The following is a 13,272-nucleotide window of genomic DNA, read 5'->3' as shown; positions in this document are numbered from 1 at the left end:
TATTCCAACAGATGCAAAAATATCCTACAGACTTTCAGCTTCTGTGAGTGAAGTGCAGTTATGGGAGGGGATGTTTAGTGAGTGGGGCTTCATTAGGATATCCGAGATGGGGGAGTAGAGAGTCTAAATGATGGAGGAAACAGAAACAGAGGTAGAAGGGACATAAGACAAATTTTACAGATTTTCTTCTAAGTTTCCCAGTGATCTTTTGGGACACCAGTGAGTGATCTATTTTATTATATTCCTTTTTGTTGTGATATAGCATTATCACTGCAGCTCCCCAACTTATAACTCTGGACCTCCGGGAAGCATTTTTTATAATATTACTTATGGCAGATTCTGACTGAATCGTGAATATATGCATAGAGGCAGTGTGGTTAATAGGGATTGTGTACGTCTGGGGCCCATAGAATTATATTTAAGTGATGCCAACATCCTATTCTGACTGTATTACCACTAAAAACTACTTCATGGGAAGCTTGGTTTCCAGTTGTAAAACACCTAAAAGTAAACATCAATTACAAATGTGGGTCAGTATGTTAGGGTGGTTGCCACATAAGTCAGATACATTTTTAGCTCAGCAACAGATGAGATTAGGGAATTTACAAAATTACCATCATTAAGATTAAAATAATTATTACACTGAACAAGTTCAAATTTTTGGACTTTAAGCTTCGGATCCGCTAGACAGAGATTGAGCTAATTTAGAGTATCCATAAAGGCCAAGACTTACTTTCGTATGCTAGACACAAATGTGAATTGGTAATTTTCACCCCCAATCTATCATTTCTGTCTTACAAGTTGCAGACGGTTCAGCATGGTGAACTTGGCTTAGAAATGGAGTTTTAGGAGCACTTGAGTGGCTCAGTTGGTTAAGCGTCCGACCTCAGCTCAAGTCATGATCTCATGGTCTGTAACTTGGAGCCCTTGGAACCCTGGGTCAGACTGTGTGCTGACAGCTCAGGCTCAGAGCCTGGAGCCTACTTTGGATTCTGTATCTCCCTCTCTCTCTGCCCCTCCCCTGCTTTCACTCTGTCTGTCTCTCAATACAAACAAACATTAACAAAAAGAAATGGGGTTCTATTCTAGCCTCATGTTCAGTGTAACATCTTTGTTATATAGGGAAGGGAGTTGAAATCTCTGAGGTTCAGTTTTTTAATCTGTGTTTAGCCCAGCACCTGATGTATAATGAATAGTCAGCAAATTTTAGGGGGAAATGCGTGCAGGTATTTACATACATACACATATATATGCATTGTCTTTAACTACTAGACTTGTTTAGTTACGAAGCCTTGCTTTTACTACTGGAACTTGACTCCAAATTCATTGCATCTATGCACAGCATTCAGGGCCACATTTCAAAGAAAAAGAACCATTGCGTAACATATTCTAAAAGGAAAAACGCCCATTTGTGCCCGTTGCAGATGGCCCATTTAGGAAAAGAGCACAAAGAGATACTACAATTGTCCAAGAGTCCCATTACAACCATATCAAATGCCTCATAGGGCAAGGCTGAGAGAAATACAAGATGATCAGGTGCTAGGAAGACGGAGCTACCTCTGGAGTTCCCTAAGATTTTCTTTCTTTCTTTCTTTTTCCTGTGTTTCCAGGTGCCTTTTTCTACATGTCTTTGCTGAGCAAAACTCAGCTTACTTACCTATACTTTCTTGGATCCTGAAGGTATTTAACTGGTTGAGAGGGAAAAATAAAAGCAAGATGATGTTCAGAAGACAAACAGCAAATGTGGAGCTATTTATACCTCCTCTAGGCATCTCTCAGGCCCTAGACCTTCAGTCCCCAGAGGACTGAACTTTACACACTGGTGGAAGGAGATGGCCCAGAGTTGGCTCCTGGGAGAAACACGCCCACTTTCTCTCCCTCTACAGCATGTGCAGGGTTTCCTTGGTCCAGCTCTCTGGGACATCCAAGTTAGCACACACTTGCATTGAGTACCCAGATCTCCTTTGCCTGGCAGAGATTCCTGCTAGTGCAATACTGTCTTGTTCCCATGGAGGCATCTGCAAATGTAGACTGTGAATGCCACATGTGGAAGGATTGTACGCTTTTTGAGGGCACCTAAGACTAGATTCTGTCACCTTACTTACCTTGAATTTTAAGGCTCTTTGGCTTTCTCTCTTTTCCATTGGTCACATGGTAGAATTCGTATCAGAAGGGTCCAGAAATGCCATTAGCTACCATAGAGAGTTTTATTTGGATTTTTATGTGGATTTTTATTTTCTCAGCCTGAGCTGCTCTTCTTCTTTTCTTTCTCCCTTTCCTCCTCCTCCTCCTCCTCCTCCGCCTCCTCCTCCTCCTCCTCCCCTTCTTCCTCCTCTTCCTCCTCCTCCTTCTTCTTTCAGAGACAAAGAGAGTGGACGAGGGACATAGGAAGAGGGAAAGAATCCCTCTTCAGTGCTCAGTGCTCAGTGTGGAGCCTGACATGAGTCTTGGTCTTACAACCTGGGATCATGACCTGATCACGAGTCGAACGCTTAACTGACTGAACCACCCAGATGCCTCTCTTTTCCTTTTCCTCTTTCTTTTTAAACTTTCTCTATCCTGGTAACTTTTCTCTAAATGCATTGGGATTGTTGGGGGGTTGGGCTAAGGTTCTAATTATAATCATAATCTTAATTTCACATTTCTTTTATTGTTTGATTTTGCTTTTAAAAAAAATTTGGAGAATCCTTTCATATATGTAGTAAACCTTTTTTGTCTTTTCTGTATCTATCACGGACCCTCACACGAATTTTGTCTCTCTTGGTTATTATTCTTTCTCCATTCCTATTACAATAGGTTCGCTTTTCCCTTCTGCACACTGTGGAAGGTAATCTGAGAAGCTGACTACAATCATGCCCTTCTCTATCTCTCTGTGTGTGCTGCTGCTATCTTCTGTGGTGGAGCCCAATCCTCCTCCCCTTGAACCTGGGATGACAGTTCTTGTGACCACATAATGGAATAGTTTTGTATAATTTTCTAATATGTTCCTGGTCTACTACAGTCCACCTATAGTTTTATCTTCCTTGACTTTCTAGAACTCCTGTTTAGTGATATGTTGGTGTTCTTGGATTGACCCTGTATAGTTTTTAATCACAGCCCCCAGAGTTAACATGTGTCCTTTTGTTCTGGTTTCTTATATCTATCTTCTGGGAGTTTCATTGTTTTTTTTCTTTTATTTCTCATATTGTTGTTTAATTTACAAATTACCTTTTTGTAAACATGTTTGTTTTTTGTTTGTTTTAGTACAATATGCTTAAAATACACCTCCTCAAAAAAAAACCTTTTGGTGACTAAAAAGCCACATGAACACCTTGTTTTCTTTGAGTACCTGCACATTCTAAAACAAAGAGTTTGGCTGCATTTAATTTCAGTGATAGATGCATATTTATGAATTCTTCTGGAGAAAAATCCATAGAGAAGAAATTCAACCAGGAAATAAAAAATAAAAGAGGAAAGGTAACAATATATTTTCACTATTTTGATCTTTATGTTTATTCCTCTTATTAGGCGGTAGCATCCCAAAACCGACCGAATAATAGTTGTCATGGGGTATAATGATATGAAAACCATAAAATGCAGACAAATTAAACAAAACAAATATACAAAACTGAAGAATTGCAGACAGTGTGGATTTTTAAATGTTATATTTAATTTTGAGAGATTGCTACTAAGGCAGAAGGTTGAAGGAGTTAGAGTGAATTTTATGAAGAGAACAACTTTGCCACATGAATGCGGATCTGCTTGGTCTTGGCACCGTAGACAAGTGGATTGAAAAATGGGGGGACAAGCAAGTAGAGGCTAGAAAAGAGGATGTGGATATAAGGGGGAACATGAGCACCAAACCTATGTGTGAAGAAGGAGAAGAAGGCAAGGAGGTAAAACTGGAGGAAGACACACATGTGAGCGATGCACGTATTGAATGCTTTCAACCGAGCCTCCTTCTGGGGCAAACGAAAAACGGTGATAAAGATCTGTGCATAAGACAAAGTGATGAATGTGAGGTCGAACCCTGCAACTGTAAATGCCACAAACAAGCCATAGATTTTGTTGACCCGTATATTTTCTGCAGCCATTTTCACAATGGCCATATGCTCACAGTAGCAGTGGGAGATGATGGTTGTATGGTAAAACTGAAACCGGAACTTTATCAGTATTAGGCACGGGGCTACTAGGAAAGCGGCCCTGAGTGTTATCACTGCCCCTATCTGGGTGACTAGGCGGTGCGTGACAATGGCAGCATGTCTTAGTGGATAACAGATGGCCACATAACGGTCCAGAGCCATGGCCAGGAGGATGCCTGACTCTATGCCCTGAAATGTGTGGATGAGCCACATTTGAAGCAAACAGGAATCAAAATAAATGTCTGGCACACGAAACCAGAAAATTCCAAGCATCTTGGGCATAATGGTGGTAGCAAGCGCAATATCTGTGACTCCCAGCATGCCTACGAAAATGTACATGGGCTCATGGAGGCTGCACTCTGACCTGATGATGATCAGAAGCAAGGAATTTCCAATCATAGCAATGAGATACATGACACAGAATGGAATCCCAATCCAGCACTGCACAGTCTCTAGGCCTGGGATCCCTATCAGCGTCAACACAGAAGGCCTGAAGACGGTGATGTTGGAAATTGACATAATGTCTTTGGGCTTCCAGAAGCAAATGAAAGAAGCTTCTCAGTCAGTGGCACTCTTCTCCGCTACTCTTGTTTGTATAAAGTCATCATAGTGGGTCTCTGATTTTGTCAGAACTCTAAGATCATATCATCCTTCTTATTTATATTATGGAAGGAAAAATATCCGCAGATACACATTATTCTTTTCAGAAAGACATCCACTAGTAGTGTAGCACAATAAGAAGTTATGTAGAAGGCAAGTTAATTGCATTACAACCAGCCAGATCACGTGGGTAACAGAGTAACTGTTGATCTCTCTGTTATGTCCCTCTGTACCTGGGGTTACAATAATTATACCTGTTAAACTTGCTTGGAAATGTCATTTCAAGCAGAGTTTGATGAATGTCCGTACTCCACATTCTAACAACCTGATAATATTCTGTTATTCCCATTGTGTCTAGGTCTGGAACTGACACTTTGGATCAACAAATCTGACTCTGACAAGTACATTAGTAGATAAATCTCCATAAGTTTTATATTTAAGGTGTTTTTTTTAATAAAGAGAGACAGAGACCACAGGAGGGGCAAAGAGAAGGGAAAGAGTGAGTAACCCAAACAGACTCCATATCATCAGCACACAGCCTGACATGAGGTTTGAGCTCACCAACCCCAAGATCTTGACCTGACCTGAAATCAAGAATGGCATGCTCAACTGAGACACCGAGGAGGCTCTTTTTCTGTTTACTTCTTGATTTTTTTTAAGTGAAAAAACTCCCTATGAAAGAGAACACAGAAACTGGTGACACCCATGAGCACAATATATTCATCTATCTATATCATTGTATCTACGTAAGACTGGATGTCTCTCTTTTCTTTGTTTTTTTTCTTTTCCAATAACAATTTCACTTTTTAAATTTAAATCCACATTAGTTAACATATAGTGTAGGAAGGGTTTCTGGCATAGAATTTAGTGATTCGTCGCTTAAATATAATACCCAGAACTCATCCCAACAAGGGCACTCCTTAATGTCCATCACCCATCTAAACCATCCCCCCCCACCCTTCCAGTAACCCTCAGAGTGTTCTTTATTCCCAGGAATCTCTCATGATTTGTCCCCCTCTGTTTTTATCTTATACTTCCCTCCCTTCCCCAGAAGTCCGTTCAAAAGAAAGTAAAGGAACCACTTTGAAAAGATCATCTAACCCCATGCACTTTTGGTGAGTCTGGGTGAAAATTTCATGCCATTTTTACATGTAGTTAAACTCTATTTTATTTTGCCCACATACTAACAATTGAATTCCTGAAAATTAGTGGTGTGCTTAAAATCGCTGACATTTTGGAATACCCATTTCTGAATACCTAGATGGGAGGAATCTCTAGAAAACATGGAAACTCAGAGGCGACAATGTATAGAGGCAAGGGGACTCAATCTTCCTGACAACAGCGCGTGGGAAAATGGGTACATGGGTAATTCATGGACTAGAGACTAGGTTCTTGGGCTTAAACTACTCACAAATACCAGTAACGTGAGATTTGGCCAATGTAAGCTCATTAATTCTTAGTGAAATATATATCACTTGAACATTTGAATTTCATGAGCACAGGCATGAGAAATGAGTCGAAAATAAAGGGGTGAAGGACATGTTTCCCAACAAGAGTCTAATATGGAAGTAGGAATGGAAGATAGGGAGCAGACTTGGGATATCAGAAATGATGGAGGAGATGGCTCAACTAACGAACATTTAATCACCTCAATTCATGATGACTGACTTTTCTGAAAACTAGGCTCTTAGTCTATTTCGGATACATTTGTATCTGAAAAGATCATTGCTTTTTAAAAATCACATATCTTAAATTAGAAAGGCTCAAGCTACATTAGAAAGTTTCTATTTGGTGAAAACAGGATTCAGTTGTTTCATTCTTTCCTAGTTGGTCCAACACTGTTGCTCTCTGTCAGCAAGCCCATTATCATTTAATCATATATTTATCGTCACTAAAAATGCCAGTAATGCAGGAAGAGCTGTGGTTTATGTGGCTAAACCTCAAGTGAAGGAACCCACTCAACAGGTCCATTCTAGAAGCAAGTCTGTATCAGCTGATGCATATTTAGAATAGACCAGTTAGTTAATCAACTAAAACATGATTTCCAAAGCTTTGCTCCCCAATGCTTAATCCTAGAGATTCCTCGATCATGGATTCTTTCATTCACTTCTTCTTTCTAGAGTTACTCAGAATTAGAAGAGAAATCCTTTAGTAGAATTCACATTGTCTGGCATATTTAAGAGAAAGAAGCTGATGTAGGAGCATTTCCTGACAGGTACAGGTGGTGGGAAGGCAGGTGGGAGAGGACCTAAGTGAGTACAGAGCAGGGGGGATGGAGTGGTTATCACTGGAAAAGCTGGTAGTGAAACATTATTGGGTGAAATTGAGGAAAGAGACTTCATGCTTTGTTGTTGGGGGCCAGTTGTGTTTTTACAAGACAACTGAAAACCATGGTCTGTCCTCGTAACACCATCACTCATCACTCATCACTCACCTGTCATTCACTCTTTTTCCTCCTGAGACTCTCATCTCATTCACTTGTGCTTATGCTGGCAGCATCTCTTTCTTCTCTCTGCACCCTCTAGAACAGCCTGCTGTAAATATCATGAACTCTTATCCATTTGCTGCTCGGCCATCTGCCAAACCGTGGACATCTCTGGAATAGACTTTCCTCTCTTCTTCTGTCCCTGAAAAACAGACTTGCACCCTCTTTTGTAAATTGTGTCTGAGCTCCTGTTGGTGGGATCACACTCCAACAAATCTCACAGGAAGGTCTATATTTGCTAGACACAGCATCACTTTATTAAGCTTGAATTGGCAATTATAACGTTCCCCAGTGTACATGGAGAGGGAGGAGGTCTGAATATGAGATTTCCTAGCCACTAACCCAAGCCTCCAGGGACCCAGCAGCTCATAATGAAGCCCTCTTTTGTCCATCCACATCTAATGTCCCTGAAGCCATTTCTGCAACTTGCAAAATCCCCTTGGTCTCTTCATTTCTTTTTCCCCACAGTGGAGATGTAGAGAAATTAATATATGCAATCTTTTTTTTTTTGACATTCCTTACAAAATAAAAAGATTTTTGTAAAAATTAAGTAATTACATTTACTTTTGTCAGTTTCTTTCTGCTGTCCTCATTTGGAAAAAGATCGAAAGGACACTTAAATGTACTTAAATGTATGTTCCTGTGCCAATGAGTTACATATAAATAAGTGTCTGTGACCCTTCTTTCACTGAAACACTTCTGGAGACAAAATCTGTATCCACAATGGATCTCTATCACACATTTGACACTCATTCACTTGTAGTATCATTCTTCAGATCTTTATTTATTGAAGCTTTGTAAATTCAGTATTCTCACAATGACCACTTATGACGGACATTTCCACCTTCCCCTGATTAGTAGACTTTCTTTACAGAAAACTACACACCTGATTGTTATTAGTGTCAATTATAAATGATTCATAATTATATATAATTTCATCGAAATCTTTGTGGAAATATGCTTTGTCGTTTTTTATATAAATACTTACAAAATAGTCTTTAAATGTTTCTTTGCCCACGATAACCCAAACTTTATTTGCATAAAAGTTTGCTGAACTCTGATTAGAATATTAAAATCACTTCCGATGTTTTTTTTTACTTTTATTTCAAAGAAATTGTTATTAAAGAACCACAACACCTATTGGTAATCCAAGCAAATCCTATCTGATAAGTACGGACATTTCTTTCTTTTTTTTTCATATGAAATTTATTGTCAAATTGGTTTCCATGCAACACCCAATTCATCCCAACAGGTGCCCTCCTCAATGCCCATCACCCACCCTCCCCTCCCTCCTACCTCCCATCAACCCTCAGTTTATTCTCAGTTTTTAAGAGTCTCTTATGGTTTGTCTCCCTCCCTCTCTAACTTGTTTTTTTCCTTCCCTGCCCACGTGGTCTTCTGTTAAGTTTCTCAGGATCCACATAAGAGTGAATACATATGGTATCTGTCTTTCTCTGTATGACTTTTTTCACTTAGCATAACACTCTCCAGTTCTATCCACGTTGCTACAAAAGGCCACATTCCATTCTTTCTCATTGCCAAGTAGTATTCCATTGTGTATATAAACTGCAATTTCTTTATCCATTCATCAGTTGATGGATATTTAGGCTCAATCCATAATACATACTGACATTTAAAACAGCCTCCAAAGATGCTTCAAGATAGCCTCTAGATTTACAAAGTGATCAAATTCAGTATTCATTGATAAGGCCCAGTCCATGAAACAAGCCAGAGTATCCACATCCATGTGACATGCAGGCTAATAAATTCTTATGTATACATTGATTTAAGTGTCATAAATAAAAGTATGGACACCTGCACACATGGGAATATTTTCCATGCTCTTTTTAAAAATGATCCATGAGATCAGGTTTTTGGAACAGCCCACAAGCCTTAAGTTCTCAAGTCATTAATTTGGACAGAACACTTTATGTGTTCATTAACGCAATAACCTTGAGTGATTTAAAGCATAATGTTTTAAGTCCACTGAGAACATACGCTGCTGTATGTCAAATAGATACACACATTCACACACTTGTGCATTTGGAGTCAAAACTGGCCAGTGACCTATGATAGCTTTCAGAATAAACTTCACCCATTTTGCATAGTATCCATAGCCATTCTTGACATTTGTAGTTTTCTTGTCTCTACAAGATGTGCATTACATTGAGAAAAACTGTGCCAATTCTTGATTCTCTTTTTAAGCTCCAAGATCATCTACCTGGCAAGGTATGTCCTTACCTACCAGCAATTCATCTGTCATTCCTTAAGAATCAGCCCCCCTATAGGGGAAAACAAATACCACATGATTGCAAGCATATGTGTAATTTAAGAAACAAAACAAACAAGCAAAGGGAAAAAAAAATAAGAGACAGATAGAAATCAAGAAAGGACTCTTAACTGTAGAGAACACATTGAAGGTTACCAGCATGAAGGTGGGTGGAGGGATGGGTTATATTGGTGGCGGGGATTAAGAAGTCCACTTGTCATGATGAGCACAGGTGTTGTATGGAAGTGTGGAATCACTATATTGCACATCTGAAACTAATATAACACAATAGAATATGCTTCTATTCTTGAGTATACATTTATAATGTTATAGGGTTTTGATAACACTTTAGGAATTAATAAAGACATGAATGGTGACTGGGCATAAAAAGTACTGAATTGTGAAATAGAATACTGCATTGGTCATACCGTTTAAACCTTAATGCCCTGAATGACACCAGAAATGTTGAAATTTGATGACTATGTGTCATTAGATTGCATACAGTTTTTTGTTTCTTTAGGTTTTTTGTTTGAATAAGAACAAAATGCTTCCTCTCATTAATTGTACGTTTTAAGTTTATTTATTTATTTTAAAAGAGGGAAAGGAAGTGAACAAGTGGGGAGGGGTAGAGAGAGAGAAGGTGAGAGAGAATCTCAAGCTGGCTTCGTGCTCTCAGCAAAGAACCCAGTGCAGGGCTTGAACTCATGAACCAGGAGATCATGACCTAAGCCAAAGTTGGACACTTAATCAACTGAGCCATCCAGGAACCCCTCCTCACATTTACTTTAAAGATGATGAAGATGATCCAGAAATGAATAGAATCAATAACGTGATTTCATAAAGTATCTGGACAATCCAAGACAATGAGTCTTGGGTGCTTGGAAATTCACTGAGAAATAGATATTGTGGTACCTTGTGGAGAAGAATATTTAAATGAGAGAATTCAATCAGGAATTGCAAAATAAGAAAAAAAAGGGAAATGATACATATTCACTATTGCTGTTTCTACCACTCCCATTCTCATTACCTAGTAGGATCTAAATTGCACTGACTGATAGGTGTCATGGGCTGTGATGTGAAAACTGCCTAAAATGCAGGCAACTTTCACAAAACAATTGAGGAGACAAGTCAAGCATCATGAATAATATGCATTTTTCTGTTTTATTCTGTTTTGAGAGATTCTTATTTTGCATAAAGGAGAAGGTTGAAGATGTTAATCACAGTGCATTTTATGAATACAACATCTTTATCAGGTGAATCCGGATCTGCTTGGTCTTGGCACCGTAGACAAGTGGATTGAGAAATGGGGGGACAAGCAAGTAGAGGCTAGAAAAGAGGATGTGGATATAAGGGGGAACATGAGCACCAAACCTATGTGTGAAGAAGGAGAAGAAGGCAAGGAGGTAGAACTGCAGAAAGACACAGATGTGAGCGATGCACGTATTGAATGCTTTCAATCGAGCCTCCTTCTGGGGCAGACGAAAAACGGTGATAAATATCTGTACGTAGGACAAAGTGATGAATGTGAGGTCAAACCCTGCAACAGTGAATGCCACAAACAAACCATAGATTTTGTTGACCCGTACATTTTCTGCAGCCATTTTCACAATGGCCATATGCTCACAGTAGCAGTGGGAGATGATGGTTGTATGGTAAAAATGAAACCGGAACTTTATCAGTATCAGGCACGGGGCTCCTAGGACAGCGGCCCTGAGTGTTACCACAGCTGCTATTTGGGAGACTAGGTGGTGGGTGAAGATGGCAGCATGTCTTAGTGGATAACAGATGGCCACATAACGGTCCAGAGCCATGGCCAACAGGATGCCTGACTCTATGCACTGAAATATGTGGATGAGCCCCATTTGAAGCAAGCAAGAATCAAAATAAATCTCTGGCACATGAAACCAGAAGATTCCAAGCATCTTGGGCACAATGCTCGTGCCAAGTACAATATCTGTGACTCCCAGCATACCTACGAAAATATACATGGGCTCATGGAGGCTGTGCTCTGACCTGATGATGATCAGAAGCAAGGAGTTTCCAATCATACCAATGAGATACATGACACAGAATGGAATCCCAATCCAGCACTGCACACTCTCTAGGCCTGGGATCCCTATCAGCGTCAACACAGAAGGCCTGAAGACGGTGATGTTGGAAATGGACATAATGTCCTCCGGCCTCCAGATGAAAATGAAAGAAGGTTCTCAGTCAGTGGCACTCTTCTCTTCTACTCCTGTTTTAATTCAAAGTCATCATAGTGAGTCTCTGTGATTTTGTCAGAATTCAAAGACCATCTCATCCATCTCGTTTATATTATCAAAGGAAAAAAATCCATACTTACACATCACTGTTTTCAAGAAGGACATCCATAAGTAGTGTACCACAATTAGAAGTTATGTACAAGGCAGGCCAACTGCATTAGAACCACCCAGATGACGTAGATAAAGGAGTAAATTGCTGATCTTTCGGTTATGTCCTTCTGGACCTGCGGATAAAATAATTATACTTGCTATTAATTTAAATTTATATAAATTTATAAATGTTATAAATTTAAATTAAAATTAATTTGTTTGGATATTGCACTTTAATTAGATTTTAATAAATCTCTCCCTATCCCACATTTCAGCTGACCTTAGTGTTCTATTTTTTCCCCCAAACTCTCGGAGTCAGAAACCATCAGTTTGGACAATCACATAATCAGACTCTAACCAGTATTTTGGTTTAAAAGGCTTCCTATGAAAGAGAAGTGAGATAGACATAGCTTCACCCAGGAACATAATATATGGAGATAGCTGTATCTGTGTATTATGTATTTATGTAGGACTGGCTGTCCTTTTAAAAAAATGTGAAATAGAGCTTGAGAAAAGATGATCAAATCCATGTAATCTTAATCTAAATCAAAGTTCCATGTTGATTTTTACATTATAAGTAATACTTTATTTTATTTTGCCTATGTAAGTAATGGCAGAATTCTTTGACATGAATTGTACACTTCAAATAATGGAAATTCTGAAATACATGCTTCAGAATGACTAGAAGGGAGGAATCTCTAGAAGGCAAAAAAATCTAGAGAAACAGTGCATAGGCAAGAGGACTCATTCTTGCTGACTAGGGGATATAGGTGAACAGGTAACTTAGCAAGAATAAACGTTAGTTTCTGGGGTTGAAAGTGCTCAGGGTTACTATCACCAAAAGATTGGCAAGTTTAGGCTCATTGATTCTTAATAATATGCAGACCATTTGATTGCTTCACTCATATTGTGAGCTCAAGCCTAAAGAATGAATAAAAATAAAGGGGTGAAAAGACAGTCTCCTTAAGAGGAGTGCAAGATAGAAGTAGAAATGGAAGACAGAAGGCAGACCTTGGGGTTCCAGAAATGATGCAGGAGAGAGGGCTGTAGAGCAACTAAGGAAACTTTAGTTGCTTCAATTCCCTGATGACTGAATTTCCTCAAAACTTGGGTTCTTAGTGCCTGTATGAACGTTCTTTCCCGATAAAGATAATTGCTTTTAAGAATTGCATATGTAAAATCATGAAATTCTCAAGTTATACAATAGAAAAATATCTGCTGGGTGCATGGGTGGCTCAGTCAGTTAAGTATCCCATTCTGTGTTGTTGTTGTTGTTGTTGTTGTTTAATGTTCATTTATTTGGAGAGAGAGAATGCAAGTAGGGGAGCGGGGATGGGGGGTGGGGAAGATCCACTCACAGCAGAGAGCTCCATGCAGGGCTCCAGTTCATGAGCTGTGAGGTCATGACCTTGGCCACGGTCTGAGGTAAGGGACTGCAACTGC

General features: G+C 39.3%; 2 protein-coding genes across 2 annotated transcripts; both read right to left on the bottom strand.

Annotated features, from left to right (window-relative positions):
* Positions 1 to 3,701: 3,701 nt before the first annotated feature.
* On the bottom strand, positions 3,702 to 4,640 carry LOC132677258 (olfactory receptor 52A1-like). Its single transcript, XM_060629128.1, has one exon. It carries the CDS (start codon positions 4,638 to 4,640, stop codon positions 3,702 to 3,704), a length of 939 nt encoding a protein of 312 aa, XP_060485111.1.
* Positions 4,641 to 10,704: 6,064 nt separating this feature from the next.
* Positions 10,705 to 11,643, bottom strand: LOC132675156 (olfactory receptor 52A1-like). The gene has a single exon (XM_060627588.2). The coding sequence runs from the start codon at positions 11,641 to 11,643 to the stop codon at positions 10,705 to 10,707; it is 939 nt and encodes a 312-aa protein (XP_060483571.2).
* Between the last annotated feature and the right edge of the window lie 1,629 nt (positions 11,644 to 13,272).

This window comes from Panthera onca, chromosome D1 (genome assembly GCF_046562875.1).
Source record: "Panthera onca isolate mPanOnc1 chromosome D1, mPanOnc1 haplotype 2, whole genome shotgun sequence".
Taxonomy (NCBI): Eukaryota; Metazoa; Chordata; class Mammalia; order Carnivora; family Felidae; genus Panthera; species Panthera onca.
This window is presented reverse-complemented; position numbering and strand designations above follow the sequence as displayed.

Coding starts and splice junctions, on each gene's coding strand:
- LOC132677258 (XM_060629128.1), bottom strand. CDS start 4,640: ATGTCAATTTCCAACATCACCGTCTTCAGGCCTTCTGTGTTGACGCTG.
- LOC132675156 (XM_060627588.2), bottom strand. CDS start 11,643: ATGTCCATTTCCAACATCACCGTCTTCAGGCCTTCTGTGTTGACGCTG.